Source organism: Phasianus colchicus, chromosome Z, assembly GCF_987193195.1.
Source record: "Phasianus colchicus chromosome Z, bPhaCol1.hap1.1, whole genome shotgun sequence".
NCBI classification, from domain to species: Eukaryota; Metazoa; Chordata; class Aves; order Galliformes; family Phasianidae; genus Phasianus; species Phasianus colchicus.
In genome coordinates, this window is record NC_143476.1 from 68,827,294 (window position 1) to 68,844,877 (window position 17,584).

The 17,584-nt window shown below is 42.2% G+C and overlaps 1 protein-coding gene across 1 annotated transcript in view; it reads right to left on the reverse strand.

Annotated features, from left to right (window-relative positions):
* TBCA (tubulin folding cofactor A) overlaps positions 1–14,501 on the reverse strand; it is a 31,342-nt gene extending 16,841 nt beyond the window's left edge. Inside the window, exon 1 of the mRNA XM_031610132.2 lies at positions 14,312–14,501. Coding sequence (XP_031465992.1) covers positions 14,312–14,364 — 53 coding nt within the window. The 5' untranslated portion in view covers positions 14,365–14,501. The remainder of the gene's footprint in view (positions 1–14,311) is intronic.
* Between the last annotated feature and the right edge of the window lie 3,083 nt (positions 14,502–17,584).

Below are 17,584 nucleotides of genomic sequence, written 5' to 3' on the forward strand. Positions count from 1 at the left end.
TGTCTTCTTCTCTGGCCTGAATCTGGAAATACAAGCCTTCACTTTAATCCACACTGTGATGTAGCAGTCAGAGTTGATGGCTTGTCTGGATTCCACAAAATCCAGAAGGATCACTCTTTTCCTATCTCAAAAGATGGTGTGCATCATTTTACCCACTAAAGGCTTCATACTAAAATTTTTCTTTCATGGGAAATTTACATCTTGTCACTCCATGGACTGCCATTTTGACTCTGGCTCTCAGTGGAGACACCACATCTCATCACTGATGATGATGCAATCCAGGAAACTCACTTTCATCCTTGTATTGGTTCAGCAGGTCCTGACCAACTTGCATATGCATTGATTTTCCTGCGTGAGCATTCATGGGATCCACCTGGTGCAAACTTTTCAATATTCAAATGTTGCCACTGCCATTTCCAACAAATTGAAGCCGATATTCAGCTCTGTACACAGTTCCCTGGTTGTAATCCACCAATTCGTATGAATAAACTGACGGAGTCGCTCTTCGTTTCATGGTGTGACAGCTGTCCGTGGCCATATGGAATGTGGCTTGTCTTTCATGTTGCTGTTGCCACTGCCGAAAACACCCACCCACTGCCTCACTGTCTGCATAAACATTCATCAAGGGTAGATAAATGTTAGTGGGTGCCATTTTTCCCACATGGAGAAATTCAATTCCACACCTTTGCTTCATTCACACTTCCATGTCAGATGTCACATGGCAACAAAATGTCACAGAATGTTGGTGGGAAAGTTCAGTCTCTACTGCCATACCACCAACATCTGCCTCTGCCATCATGGACCAACATCATAAAATAGGAAGCACTGCTTTCAGAGCAGCCTTTGTATTAATCCAAAGTCTTGGAGTTACTCTGGGATAGTTAAAGTGCTTTATGGTTTTAATATGGCAATACTTTAGATGGGTGTAATTCTTTAGAAATTATACTTGTCATGCAAACATACCTCCCATTCTTTTAAAGGATTTCAGCCAGTATGTTTCCTTTGGCATTTCCTCCTTCTTGAAATACATTAACAGCTGCCAGAATTCACGGACATCCATACGAACATCTTAAACATCCATGTGATACTGCAGCCTTCTGCATTTTATTGTGCCAAAAGTTCTGAAAATATTATTTGGAAGTCTTAAAGATATTCTTATGATCAAACGAACCATGATGTCAGAGACCAATAAAACAAGAGTTTCATGTTTACCGTTAAGCCTAATATCCACAAATACTATGTTTGCAAACCACTGTCCATAGTTTTGTAAAATAAAACGTACCTGTAAGGTTGATCTGTTCTGAAAGCAATGAGTACTATTTTATGCCATGTAAAAGATGCTGAAAATTCTTTCAGAAGTGGTTAGAGAAATCCTCTAGCCAAAATTTCAGTTTTAGTCAATAAGTCCACGCACTATTTAAGCATTCAAAGTCCAACACAGATCTGTTCTGTTTATTCTCTATCTGCACTGGTACAAAGAGAACAAGTCAAACATTTCTGTAATTTAATGTATTTTCTTTGGGAAATCTGCAGTATGAAGCACAGGAAGTATAGGACCAGTACTACACAAGGTTCTTCATTTCATCGTCACTCAAAACTCCAAAACCTCAATGAGTCTGCCTGTAAAAGAAGCTCTCTTAATTTGTTTCCTCTTTAGGGAGTGAAAAGAAGATGATTAAAATTCAGTTTCTAACTCCTTTAACTTCAGACATTCACAGTCTTCCTCCCCTGCTCCAAGAACTACAACACCAGAGCCTTCAAAATATCACCATGAACATCACAGCTTCTTAAAACTAACCTAGAAATACACATATTTACTGCAGTTAATCCTGTGAAAATTACTAAAGGGAGGATATTAGAAAGGCTGTAAGAAAGAAGGAGGACAGATTCTTTAACAGTCTGTTGTGGTAGGATAAAGGAAGTGGTTTCAAACTAAAAAATGGAAGATTTAGACTAGATATATGAAAAAAAAGTTTTTTATGATAGGGGTAACAAGGCACTGGAACAGAGAACTGGTGGATACCCCATCCCTGGAGACAATCAAGGTCACGCTGGACCAGGCTCTCAGCAACCTCATATAGCTGCAGCTGTCCTGTTCACAGCAGGGGAGATGGAAGGGATAACCTCTGAATGTTCCTTCCAACTCAAATGATTCTATGATTCTACAATAAACAGAAGAGATTAGACTACCTTGTGTCAAAGCCTGAGACCATGATGAGATTGTTAATCTATCAATGACACACCTGCTTTAAAACACAACCTTTCTCCTCACAGGGATTTAGTCATGTTAGAAAATTATTACTTAGGTTACTTGTGATTTCTATTTCTACTCTACTATCATTCACTAGAAATAATAAAAAGGAATTTTGCTTTTATGATTTTTTGGTTCTCTTTCCCTTCTGATTTGATTTTCAGCCTTGGAAATATTTGCCTTTTTGCCATAAAGCTTTTTCTTCACAATTCAATCTTTATCTTAAAGTTTCAAGATAAGGTCTCAAATTTTAAGATATTTGAATAATTTTAAGAAGTTAACAAAATCACTGTAAGTAGTAAGTTATTTAAAAAGTTATACGAAAGAGACTGTCACCAGCTAAGTGAATAGGATTGCATATATTACACTTGGATCAGATGTTATAAAAAAAAAAAAAAAAAAAAAAGGTACGTGAGAAGGAAGTTTAATTTTATACATATTTTACATTTTACATGTCCTATTCTGCTTCCTGGCAAGTTTTACAGTTCAGTGGAATATTAGAAGGTACATGAGAGCTTTTGATTAGAGTCACCTGGTATATAATCCAGGTACAAACTAATGACTTAAATTTTCCTTTAGTTTTTCCCCTTTTAAAATAAGTCTACCAACCCAAAATTCTCAAATCTTTTCTCTCCTTTCACACTTTGAAATAAATAAGAAACGTGAAGTGTGGCAAATTGCATGCTACTAACAATAGGTGATTTTCATACTTCAAGCCTCTGTTTATAACAGCTCTCTTCAACCTACAGACTGCCACATAAATTTTCAATGAAGACTCTCACACATTCAATTTAAATCTACTCATAACAATCTTGTTTTCTTTAGTTATCTTCTGGATTCTGAAGCAGAAGTATATAACCCCTAGAAATAGCAAAAAAATAACCCAAACAAAGTAAGAACAATTCACTAGCTTCTCCCAGTCTTTCAAAAAACTGACTGCTGCTCAACAGAGATCAGTTCCCTGTCCCCAGCATACATCCCCACCAACACTAATGCTCAAAAACTTATCTCCATGAGCCAAATTCAGTTCAGCAAACCAGGAAATCAACAAAGAAAAAAATGCTGTCAGTTTTTCTCCCACATTAAGGAAACTGAGCAAAAGGTTTGAGACTAACGTCAGAGACCAGAGAAGTGGAGAAGGTAGGGCCCAGAATGAGAACTTCAAATTTAGGGTGATGCCAATTTTCCAAGAGACTAGAGTCCTAATCTATTCAGGGTGCAGAGTTGCACAGATTGCTGAAACTCCTGGCTTCTACTGAAAAAGCCTCATGATTCCTCTCCTTTCTCATTTCGGAAAGATACATAAGTTCTTTCCCTGTTCCTTCTATGTTTCATCTCCGGCATTCTCATCTGGAGGAGCATCATTAGCAACAGCAAGAAAAGCTACCCCTATGACCAGAGAGTCATAGGAAGTACATGGGAGTTCTTAAGGTAGACAAGTGAAAATCAAATATACACAGTGGACAGCACAGCAGGAGGCTTTCTTTAATCTTTTTTCTCCTGTTAGACAAGTTTTTTTTACATACTGAAATTAAGAACATGTGTACTACGTAGATGAAAACTTACCACTTTTCCGAGCCACATTAACAGGCAGGAACTAATAATGGAATTCCAAGTAAAAGTGGTAAAATGAAAACAGTGCAAGCAGACACTACTACTCTCGGTATGTTTCCCCCATCTCCACTGATAACCAACAAAACAGGTTACGCACAAGCTAGAATGCTACCAGTAAGCTTAAGCCAACAGATGAAGACTGTTTCTGGTATTAGAAAAAAACAACATAGGAAGCACCTCCCTGGCTGAGTGTGCTCAGTGAAACCTTCAAGATCAGAGAAGGTCAGCATTTCTCAATTTTGCTATTAAATAACTTCCCTAATGAAAGAACATGTATTTATTCACCTGAGGGTGCTGAGGGAGCTAGAATAGATGGTTGCCAACACACCATCTAACCAGACGTCAGCAAAACTTTGACACTGTCTCCCAAAGCATTTTCCTGGAGAAGCTGGCAGCCCATGGCTTGGACAAGTACACTCTTTGCTGAGTAAAGAACTGGCTAGAGGGCTAGGCCCAGAGAGTGGTGGTGAATGGAGTTAAACCCAGCTAGTGACTGGTTATGTGTGGTGTTCCCCAGGGGTTGGTACTGGGGCCTCTCCTGTTTAATATCTTTACTGATCATCTGGACAAGAAGATTGAGTGCACCCTCAGTAAGTTTGCAGATGACACCAAGCTGGGAGGAAGCATCAATCTGCCTGGGAGCAGGAAGGCCCTGAAAAGGGATCTGGACAGGCTCGATCGCTGGACTGAGGCCAGCAGGATGAAGTTCAACAAGAGCAAGTGCTGGGTCCTGCACTTCGGCCACAACAACCCCAGCCAACACTACAGGGTTGGAGCAGAGTGGCTGGAAGATTGTGTAAAGGAAACAGACCTGGGAGTATTAATTGATGCTTGGCTGAACATGAGCCAGCAGTGTGCCGAGGCGGCCAAGAAGGCCAATGGCATCCTCGCTTGTATCAGAATTAGTGATGCTGACAGAAGTGAGGAAGCGATCACTCCTCTCTACTCAGCACTGGTGAGGTCGCACCTTGAGTACTATGTTCAGTTTTAGGCCACTTATTACAAAATGCGGAGGCCCTGGAGCATGTTCAAAGGCAACAAAGTGGTGAGGGGTCTGGAGCACAAGTCTTATGAGGAGCAGCTGAGGGAACACAGATTATTTAGTCCAGAGAAGAGGAGGCTAGGGGAGATCATGAACTACCTGAAGGGAGGCTGTGTTGAGGGGTGGGGTCAGTCTCTTCTCTCATTTAATTAGTGACAGGACTAGAGGGAGTGGCTTCAAGTTGCACCAGAGGAGATTGAGGTTGGAAGATAGGAAAAACTACTTCTGCGAAAGAGTGGTCAGGTGCTGGAAGAAGCTGTCCAGGGAGTGGTGGAGTCACCAAGCCTGGAGGTGTTCAAGAAATACTTAGATGTTGTACAGAGAGACATGGTTTAGTGTGAAATACTGGTGATAGGCACAGTTGGACTGGATGATTGTGGATGTCTTTTCCAATCTTGGCACTTCTATGATACTACGATCTCTTCAAAACTAATGTAAACATTAATCACAGTGTATAAGCATATATGCTAGGAACACAGAAAACTCAAAGATGACAAAGTGTATTGAGTAGACAACTAAATATCTATGCTGACTTCATTACCATCTAAAAATCAATACCAGTAGAACTGCACAGTGTATAGGTTTTTGTTGTTGTTGTTGGTTATAGCATAACTAACCATGTACTAACATTATGCACATTTACAGCACAGGTAATTCAACATTTGTAGTAACGTTGGTGCTGTAGAACTTGAAGTCTCTCGTCCAAAATCTGCTTATTACTTATGCACATTCTTGGTTTCAAATTAGTTACATAAGCTCACGTGCATTACAGAATTAGGCCTAGGGGGAAAAGTCAAGGAAGAAAGGGGGAAAGAAATATAAAGTTTAACACAGGTATCAACAGCTGTCATATGCTCTAACTTAGGTCAGATCTCTAGTTTACTCATTAATTTTCTTGATGGTGTGAAAATCATTAAAAAAAGATTATTTTTATTGAATCAAACTGCGACACAACCACTATTTTTCAAATCTTTCCATAGCAACAGCTGATGCTGCTGTTTTCCTCCACTAAGAAAGTCTGCTTTACTACGGCGTTAATGAACACCAGCAGTCAGTGGTAACATGCAGCAGGGCAGATATAGCAAAGAATGGAAGAATCCAGCAAAGGCAGCCAGGATGAAAGCTGTTAACTTGTGAACTCAAAAACAGATGATGCTGGCTGGGGCAAAGGATTTGCAGAAGTACTACTAGAAGCAACTTGGTTGGAAGCAAAGAAGGACAGGGGAGCTGCACCTGCATAAGAATTGAAAGAGAATCTCTGATAGGCTGAAGAGTATACTTAGAAAAAAGTAGGAAGTTAATCAACTCATCCTGAAGAGATTCTGGAGCAGTAAAAATTCTGAGTGGCACAGAACATAATGGAACAGAATTTGAGGATTTTAAGTATAAAGAAATCCCAGAACTTCAGTTCTAGTCAGGGAAGAATAAGAAACGGAGCCTCTAGTGGGGCAAAAACTACCACACCACCATAACTCTACCAACTCCTGTTAGAAACAGATCTGAAAAGCAAAATGGAAGTGTTACAATGCTTGCTGAAGTTGAACTAAGTCCTACTATGTCTGCAGTCAGTTCACAATGGATTAGGAAAAATACCAATACAGCTAAAGGAAAATAGTATGGGTCTCCTGATTCCGAATGAGCACTCCACTTACACAATGTATAGAATTTAACCATACTTACAGTCAAGCTGTTATATATTAGGATTGTCAGTGCAGCTGTAACATCTTCTATACACTAAGCATTACCATAGAATTGTTTTTATTTTTCTCCCTGTAGATCCACATTCTGATTCAGCACACAAAAATCAATATTTCTGACCTTTAAAGGCCATCTAGTCCAACTCCCCTGCAACAAACAGAGATGCCTACAGCTATACCAGGTTGCTCAGAAGCTGGTCCAGGCAGCTTCTGAATGTCTCCAGGGACAAGGCATCCACCAGTTCTCTGACTAACCTGTTGCAGTGCTTCACCACCCTTACTGTAAAAAACCCTTTTCTTTTATCTAATTTGAATCTCCCTTCTTTTAATTTGAAACCATTATCCTTATGTTATCACAACAGATCCTGCTAAAGAGCCTGTCTTTTTTCTGTAGCACCTCCTTAGATATTGATAGGCCGCTACCAGATGTTCCCAGAGCTTTCTCTTCTCCAGGCTGACCAGGCCCAGCTCTCTCCGTCTGTCCTTGTGGGAGAGGTGTTCCATCCCTCGGATCATTTTTGTGGCCCTTATCTGGATGCACCCAGCAGGTTTACATCTCTTCTGTACTGATGAATCCACATCTGGGTGCAGTACTCTAGGTGAGGTCTTAGCAGCACAGAGTGCAGCTGCTCTCACCCTGCTGGCCACGATTCTTTTGATGCAGTTCAGGATACCATTGGCTTTCTGGGTTATGAGGGCACATTGCTGGCTCAAGTTCAGCTTCCCATCTGCCAGCACCCCCAGGTCCTTTTCAGCAGGGCTGTGCTCCACCCTTATATCCCCTAGCTTCTACTGATAGTGGGGGTTGCCTTAATCAAGGTGCAAGACCTTGCACTTGGATTTGTTGAACCTCATGAGGTTCTCCTGGGCCCTCTGCTCAGGCCTGTCTAGGTCTCTGGATGGCATCCTATCCCTGAGACATGCTGATCACACCACATAACCTGGTGTCATCTACAAACTTGCTGAGAGTGCACTTGATCACACTGTTAATGATGAAGATATTAAAGAGTTTTTGTTGTTTTCCTTTTTTTTTTTTTTCTTTTTTTTTTTCCCCAGAATAAGAAATGAAGGAAGAAATGCAAAGAACTCAATCTTCTAAAGGTTCAAGCATTACTAATTTAAATTTCCCCCCAATGCAACTAGAGCTTACATCTACTCGAAAAGGTAAACTAAATGAAATAAAAATCATTTTAAAAAATAATCTATGCAATTTTCACAAGAGAAGAAAAATAACACAAAAGCGATGTTCTTCTCACAGCTACTTAAAGAAAGGAAAATGTAATTTAAAAAAGTTTGTGTGTATATTGTTCGGAAGTCCTAAAGTTTAAAAGAAAGCATACATTCAGAAACATAAGAAAAAAATAAATCCTTCAAAAAAAGCAGCAATGCTTCTGGAGAATAGAATCAGATTGCAATTACCCTTAAATTCATTATTTGAATGGTCAACTATATGTTAACAGGTGTTGTCTCAGTACTGTGTAAATGCAGTTGTAGTGTCTTAATCTAGTTCACACAGAGCAGTTTTTATATTTTATACGGGACAGACAGTAAATCCAGAAGACTGTAGTGGCTTTCAAATGTAGGGCCGTCTCAAGACTTTCTGTATGATGCCAGGAGCATTACAGGAGGTACTTAACCATATCTAAGTACCACTGGACTAACAAACAAATCTGTCTGGAACTGGACCCAAATTTATAGAGTGTGCTGTTAAAACTCCAGGATGGAGCTGGTGACAACCCTAGACAGCAGCTGCACAATGCTCCTGCTCTTTGAGAAAGGTTATTTAATTTGGATACAGAGCTAGTGTGCATCCAACACGGCACGCAGCTCATTCACCCTCATGAATCCCTGTGCTCTTGGATAAGCACTGTAAACACATGAAACAGCTTTATCATGCTGACACAGTATAGCTGAGCAGCTCTGCAGATCATTCCCCAGTAACCAATATAATATAGGATATCCCAGTCCTTTCCATTAATTGAGCTAATCAGCAGTTGTTACATAAAATCTTCTAATTATAATGAAAATAAAGAAAGGAGACATGAGTTTTTTATCAATTTATTAATAGTAAGAGTCAGAACTGGTGCCCATGGCTAATGTAAAACAAGCAGGGAAGCAGACATAATTCATGTGGTAGACAGAAGATGGAAAATATTTGAGATCTTCACCACAGATAGCACAGTTCTTGAGTAACCAAGAAAATAAACTACTTTTGTTCTTGAGTTAGCAAGAGTCACATGCAGCAATAAATATATGCATCCTCTGCAATATTTACATTTCACTTGTACAAAACGTATCCTGAGCTCAGCAGTAAAATAATTAAAAAACTTAAAAGTTTAGATTTATATTTATAAAAGAAATCAACTGCACTGTGTAACTTTCAGAACTTTCTTTACTTAAAAAAAACAGAACCGTGATAATGTAAGTTACTTGGCAATGCAACTTAGAATGGTGATATTTTACAAAGAGAAAAAGCAGTAACTTTACCAGTGCTGCAGGCGAAAAAACAATCTTGGGAAGATTCCATAGTTTTAGAAAGGTGGTTTTCAAAAGGGCTGCTTCACAAAAATCAATACGCTTTCCCCATAGGTTCATGATGTAAAATTCTATAATCAAGGCTTGTAGATTTGTAATTATGGTATGTCAGCCACATTTAAACAAGAGTGTTAAAAGATTGTTAAAGTTAAACTAACACAATTGCAATGTGAATTGTCTTAGTCTCATTCTAATCTACTGGTGTCACTTCCATTTAACCAGATGGAAACTATGGGCAAATATCAGTGCTATTTTCACATGCCCCAACTTACTTTGTTCACAGTAGTTTTTAAAACCCTTGCTGATCTGAAATGAGTATAAGATTTATTTATTTATTTAAAGATCAATTCATTTACTCTGAGGCAGGTTTTTGAGCTTGGACTACTGAGAGTAAGACTATTTTTAAGCGATTAAATAAGTACTTCTTGCTAGGACATAAATCACAAATACAACAAATGTTATTTATCACACTCATCAAAACTACTTATTTGAATACTGGGTAATGAAAGTATGCAATGACCTGGCTATTAATTTTTTTCTGAAAATGCAAGAGATTCTCCCCATTTGTAGTTAAAGCTCCCTTCACTAATACATAACAAGGAAGAAACACAAAACTAAGTAAATTATCCACAACTACAACAGTCTCTTGAGAAGGATACACAAAGAATCTGTAATATACAGATTTTAAAAATCCCACATTAAACAATGCTTTGTTCTTAGCTCAAAAAAGTGATGAGTTAGGTAACTCATAAGAGTGAGCTACAGCAGGTGATTAAAAACAGACAAATGAAGTGCCAAGAAAGTGCATCCTAGTAGTTCTTGACCCATACCTATTTTGGTATACTTGTGCAGTCTGAGCATTGAATGTGCTTGAAAAATCAGCTTTATAGACTAAATTCAATGCAGTTTTCTAAACTGCAAACACAGAAAAATACAAGGAGAAAATGACTGAAGTATTGAGTCAGTCATTCTCGGCATGTTTATTAATACTCTATGTGTTCTCTCACACATAATGAATAAATACCTATATAGATTCTCTAGTTCCAAACAAGGGAAACTATGAAAGTTCCCAAATTCACCCAAGTCACATGCACAACACCTACAATTCAGAGTACTGAACAAAGCTTCTAGCTTGAGAAGGAGAGGTGGAGTGGAACTGAACCATGCCTCTTCTTGCATCTGTGTGTGCAACTGCCACAGAAGTGAGCAGCTACCACTGTCATTGAGACCTATGAAAGCCAAGCCAGAAACAGCCCACATGTTTCAAGTGCTCAGGTTACATAATAAAAGCACAGTTTCTATTGATGCATCAAACTAACTTAAGGTATGAAGCATTTAATCACAGTACCATTCTGCTGAAAACATAAATGGGATTTTAAAAGATAAGCAGAGTTACCAAGAAGGAAACAAGAAAGTTAACTTTAAGCTTGCCCATGAGCTCTAAGGTGCCTTAATGTTACCTTTCCTTACAGTAGGCCAGCTACTGCAGAGTATCCATAGATCTGCATATTGTAATCACACAAAACTCAAACAGAGAGCACTCTCTTATTCACACAGCAAAAAGCAAAAGTGAATCCTGTTGACTGCCCTTCAACTCCTCAAACCCTTTGTACACAGTTGTGTTGCAAGCCAGTCCTAGCAGGCCTCATCCTTCAAAATATTTTTTTTTTCCTTAAGTCTAGTTTATTTTTCATCATATCAACACCCTGAAATACACAGATATGTGGCCCTCTAAGGAGGAAGCTGTGCCACAGCAGTTCAGTTTTGGGTTGCTGCTAGACCATGGCTAAAGGTAAGTCTCCTATCACAACTGCCAATAGTTTCACATCAGAGGACTGCTCACCTATGCAGTGCTCCTAAACCATGCTTTAACTTATTAAACATTTTGTTACCATTACCCTTAAAAAGCCACAGTATTTGCATTGTCTAGCAAGGTAGTTTTCAGGAGTAGTAAGGCTTTGGCTGGGCTTGTCTTGGCCAGCCAAGAATCTTTCTTCAAGAGCTTAACTACAATTATGACCAGGTACCACTTACTGCTTTTGTTCAGCTTCATACAACTGAGTGGCATGACACTACTGTATTGGCTTTCTTTCACTAACAAGTATATTTTAGTAAGAATGAGCTGCTTCTAACGTTGAATAAAAAAAGCTGCACAGAAGATCAAACAAGAGCGGGATGATAGCAGAGTCCTTGAAAACAGAGGCACAGGAAGGTGTGGAAATGCCCCAGTGCAGTAAACAACTCACCTATAGCCAAGTAGTGATCAAAGGAGTGCAATCCGAAGGGATGAGTAAAACTAGTTGTAGGATAACAAAGAACAATTTTCCAACATATGTTGAACATATCATATACAGTAAACTCCGATTAAAGGTGGAGAAAAAAAGTATTTTATATTATTCATATAATATCATTGTAACTGGACTAATACTTACTAGGAACTTAAGCAGCTTACCTTGTAACTCAGATGCAACAAAACTGTAACAGAATTAAAACAAAAATCCATGGATTTCCACACATTAAATTGACAAGGAAGAAAACAAAACAAGAACGACAGAACAAAACAAAACACTATGAAGAACATGCTAAACATACATGACTGCTGTACTTGACTCTACACACAAATCATATTAAATGTCACTCCAGGATCAGAAACATCGGTTTTAGGGTATAAGAGAGTGGAGAGGAAAAGCGGGAATGAGAAAGGAAAAGAGCCTGAAGGAGAACAGGGAGGTAAGAGATGCGAAGCTGTGTTCCTCCTCCTCCACCAAGACAAGGACACCTCTTTGGTGAGCACTGTGCCACCCTGCTGGGTGAAGGACGCCCAGGCTGGTCTGCATCTTGCTACAACTACCATCGTGCATTGGCGCTACTGCAGCTCGTGAATTTATCAATGGCAGCCTAGAATCTGTTACATCTATCACTACAGTAACTCATCTATTCTTTTGAAACGTTTGTGAATCTCCCCCATGACAGACCTTGTGATGGGGTTCTGGCAGGCAAGGTCCAACTATACTCAGCACAACAAACTACCAAGTTCTAATCAGCTTTCTCAGACTGAAACTACAGAAGCAGAGATATTCAAACTAAGAATGTACAAACTAATCTCAGATCTAGAAGCACTGAGGACAATGGCATATAGACACCGAAGTAGCTCCATGTACAGTTATCTTTCCTGCATGATTGAACTGGGACCACAGAACTGTTTTCAGGTCCAAAGTGACACAGCCACGTGGCACAGTACCCAACATGCAAGCAAACAGGCCTGCACTACCTCTGACTGGAGACTCATTACTACTACTTCCCCTGTTTCCCAATCTACAGACTTGAAGGAAAATCTTGTTCAGGTAGCTTTTGTGATGCTGTATGAAGTAATGGTCATCTGAAAAGGAATTCAGCATTACCACACGGTTCTTTCGTAGAAACTATCAAGCAGAAGCAATAAGCTACTATGGGAACTTCAACAAACTACTTGTCATTTGTCAGATACACCAATTTCTCAGAAGATACCAGTAAGTTACTCCAAACGAAGACCAAACAAAGAAACGCGGATTGAAAAAAAAAAAGAAAAGAGGATAGCCTAAGCAATTGTAGCTTTTTCACACTTCAGAATACTCTGCCTATAAAACACAGACACAAAACACTTCAAAATGCAAAGCAATGTTGCTGCCTAGCCAGGCCAGTAACCATAACACATGTCAGAAGGAACCCAAAGCAAAAGGCAGCCACCCAGCCATTTCATCAGACTGCATTATAAATTCCTGGCTGAAAAACAACATGAGTCCATGATCTGCACACCCTGCACAGTGACGGGAAACAGGGTACTGGAATCACACCATCAATTTCTTGTTTGCAGCTGCACTTGAGAGTCGCTCTGCATTTTGAGACCAGAAACTAAAAATGTATCCATAAAAACAAAACTCTATACACGTTACTTTGCTAGTGTTTAATTCCAGTCTTCCCATCTATAGGGTGTTAGAAAGCATGTCCAGTCTATTTTTAGGCTTCTACCAACTGAAATGGGTTACAATACAAACTGCATAAGACTATTCCACTTAGCGTCCTGATCTGGCGTGCATAGCAACTCCTATCCATGCCGGAGCCAGTGCAGACTCAGCAGGTCCTACTGCCTGCAACCAAATATTTTACACTAAAGGCTTTTCTTGACAACCATAACAAGAAAGATTCACAGGGATAAACTGCATGCTTCTGAATCATGAGAACAGCTTTGCTATATTTTGAGAACAGCCTTTCACATAACTTGAGCAGATACAAGCTGAAAGATAAGAGGCTTGTATAAATGTAAGACCAAGGACAGAATGCAGAGGAGGCCGCGGAGCTTGTTGTCAAGTGAAGAAAGTAGAATAGACGATCTGCTGTTGAAGATAAGATGGCAAAACAGTTGCTTCAGCTCAATGTAATATGAATGGGAACTAGTATGGGCTACCTTCCCTTAAAAGGTTGGAAATTTACAGTGAGAATGACTATTAGCCTTCAGCCCGTGACCACCAGAGATGTTAATTATTTCTTGGAATTTCTGCCCCATGTCCTTGGAGTGTAATGAACAAGTAAGTATATGCTATGCCTCTAAATACGTAGTAGTTCCTCTCTTCGATGTGCATGCTGGTGGAGCAATCCCCATGCACCCAGAGCTATAATAAAGAGAATACCTGCTTGACATAACTGATCGGTGTGTCAAGTTACTTTGCCAGTTTTCCCGGCTTCACTTCTTAGAGGTGAACAGCACGTAGAGCAGACAAAACCGAGAGGCGGGTACCAAATCCATACATAACCGACTTGGCGGCGTAGAAAACCGACCGCCGAGTATTTCAGCATTTGTTTGATAGCACAGCCCAGGCTGGCTGCCTCCCGAGGAGTCCAGCCAGGCCGCTCAGACCCCGACACGGCAACGTGACTGCTCTCTGCTCCCCAACCGCAGAGGATTCCGAACAAAAACCCCGCAGCCGTGGCGGCGGCAGGCCTCTTCCTTAGGCGGGAGAAGCCGGCAGCCGCGGCGCAACTTCTGGCACAGCCACAGCCGCCCCCGCGCGGGACGAATGCCGCCGGCGGAGCGGGGACCGGAGCGGGGACCGGAGCGGGGACCGCCGGCCGGGCCCAGCGGCGCCCAACGCGTGGCGGCGGGACCGGGGCGCCCGCCAGCCTTCCCGCACTCACCGCTTCACGACGCCGGTTTTGATCTTGATCTGCCTCAGACGGGGATCGGCCATGGCGGGGCTGCAGCGCGGGCCGGGTCCCTGCGGCGCACAAGCGGAGGACGCGGAGGGAACGGCGGAGGCCCGTGACTGAGCAACACAGCCGTCCGCATGCGCCGAACGACGGACGGCAGCCTGCGCGGCGGGGAGGAGAGGCGGGGTGAGGGAGGCGGCGCTCCGCGGGGCCGCTCCCAGCTCTTCCGTCCCCGTGGCGGCGGCCTCCGGGCCGGGGGGTGAGGGCTGCCCGCGGGCGTGAGCGGGGGGGGCAGCGTGCTGGAGAAGTTTCTCTGCCCTGAAATAACTGAGAACGCAACAGCAGCGCTGTGGCTTCAGCCTTAGTGTTATTACTGAACGGTAGTTTGAGGCTTTCTTCCTTTGTGCTTTGTAATTAGTTGATGCTGAGGCTCACCAGGTGGGCCAGTCCCGGCATGGCTTTGGCTAAGCTCTTTAACATCTTTACCAGCGACATAGATAGTGGATTTGAGCGCTCGCTGAGCAAGTTTGCTGGTGACACCAAGCTGAATGGTGCAGCTGATGCCATGGAAGGGAGAGATGCCATCCAGGAAAGGCTTGAAAAGTGGGTCCTTATGAAACAAATGAGGTTGAACAAGGCTAAGTGTGAGATGTTGCACTTGGGTCATGGCAAACACACATATGAGTACAGACTGTGAGAAGAACTCGTTGAGAGCAGCCCTGTGAAGGAGAACTTAGGAGTTCTGGTGAACAAAAATCTTGGCACAAGCCAGCAGTGTGTTCAGCCCTGCAGAGGAGGACCTGGAGGTCCTGATGGAGGAAGAATTTGACATGAGCCAGCAGTGTGCTCTTGAAGCATGGAAAGCAAATGGTATCCTGGGATCCATCAGAAGAAGGGTGGCCAGCAGGGACAGAGAGGTGATTGTTCCCCTCTACTCTGCTCTTGTGAGGCCCCATCTGGAGTACTGTGTCCAAGTGTGGAGCCCCCAGTACAAAAAAGACAGGGAGCTGTTGGAGAGGGTCCAGAGGAGGGCCACGAAGATAATCAGGGGATTGGAGCACTTCCCCTTCGAAAAGAGACTGAGGGAGCTGGGCTTGTTGAGCCTGAAGAAAAGAAGGCTGCGGGGTGACCTCACCTCATTGCAGCCTTTCAGTACCTAAAGGGAGCCTACAAACAGGAGGGGAATCAACTCTTTGAGAGGGTAGGTAACAGCAGGACTAGGGGAAATGGTTTTAAGATGAAGGAGGGAAGATTTAGGTTGGATGTCAGGAGGAAGTTCTTTACTATGAGAGCGGTGAGGTGCTGGAACAGCTGCCCAGAGAGGTTGTGGATGCCCCGTCCATCCCAGTGAAAGGTGAGAAGGGCCCCATAAGTGAAAGTAAAAAGACAAGGTGGCTTCACAGTGACTGAGAATAAGGGGGGTGAAGGGGAATGTTTAGAGATAGTTTATAGAAGCAGAAATGTATAGTTGGTTAGAAAATAAGGGATAGCAGACACTGTGACTGGGATAGTGAGGGGGATGAAGGCCATGAAGATAAAGGTTTGAGAACAGCCCGAGGACATCTGGCAGGAAGGTGATTAGATGTCCACAGGGCAAGAAGAAACCAGTTTGGGGGGATGCCCCCCCGAAAGGTCAGAAATTTACAGCGAAAAAGGTCAGAAGCCTCTGCAAGGAAGACAACAAATCCTCATCCCACAGCCCACTACACACATGCAAGAGGGGAGGGTCTCCATGCTAATGAACTCTCAGGGGTGTAATGAGTATGTATCCAAATTCCAGGAAAACTACTGATTATGTATTAGTTCAGCCTATATCTGTAGCACGATTTTTCCTGACGGTGTGCAAGTTAGGCCGATCTATACCCCTTGCACCTGGTGTCTGTGCAGCACTGAATAAACTGCACCTGCTTTATAATCTTACTTGGGTTACAGAGTTTGATTCTGCGTGTCACCAGGAGGTCTTCAAGGCCAGGTTGGATGGGGCCCTGGGCAACCTCATCTAGTATTAAGTGGGGAGGTTGGTGGCCCTGCATGTGGCAGGGGGGTTGGAGATTCATGATCCTTGAGGTCCCTTCCAACCCTGGCCATTCTGTGATTCTGTGTGCTCTTATAGCCCAGAAGGCTGACAGTATCCTGCGATGCATTAAAAGAGGGGTGACCAGCAGGGAGAGGGAGTTGATTGTCACCCTCTATTCTGCCCTTGTGAAGCCCCACTGGAGCACTGCATCCAGGTTTGGGGTCCACAGTACAAGACAGACTTTCGAGTGGACACAAAGATGATGAGAAGGCTGAAGCCTCTTCCCTGTGAAGTCAAGCTAAAGGAGCTTGTTTGGTTTGGAGAAAAGAAGGATTCGGGGAGACCTTGTGACCTATCAGTACTTAAAGGGAGCTTATAAACAGAAGGGAGACTGACTTTTTACACAGGCACATAGTAAAATGATAAGGGGTAGCAGTTTATGCAGCGTCTGATGCGCAGACTCAGATGGGAATTATCCAAATTATTTATTTCAAGTTCTCACATCACTTATATACCTTCACAAGTTTTTTATCTTTCCTATCCACCCCTGCAACTTTCCCATCTACCCTTACATGTCAACAGAGCATTCTACAAATCGCTCTTCAACCATTCATGCAGGCGTTTGTCCAGTCAGAGCCATGAGACATTCTTTCTTCTTCTGGAGGTGTCCTTGGTTCTCATGCTGTTTATCTTGCTTCACAGCTGCTGCTCTGAACAGTTTTTCTTGTATTCCCACAAGTTTTAAACTAAAAGGGAGAAATTTACATTAGATAGTAGGAGGAAATTTTTTACTCAGAGGGTGGTGAGGCACTGAAACAGGTTACCCAGAGAAGCTGTGGGTGCCTCATTCCTGGAGGCATTCAAGGCCAGGTCAGATTGGTTTCTGAGCAGTCTGATCCAGTGCCCGACTTAGTGGTTGGCAACCATTCCCATGGCAGATACCGTGCTTCAAGCTTTATTCCAGCCCAAGGTATTCTGTGATTCTATTATAAGCTGGGTAGACACTTGCAGTATTGAATTCACAGGAGCATTATCTGAGGTAAGCCTGTGCTCTAAGAATCATGGTTGTATCATCTGCCCCAGATGGTCTCTGAATTAGCAGTATGGTCTCCTACTTTAGTCAGTGTAAGAGCTGCCTACTTTCCTGAATACCTTGAGGTGCACATATTTCTTTGTTGTCTCTGTGGGGAGACATAGGTTTTCAAATCAACCTGAATAATGCCATGAGTACCCGTCCTCTGTAC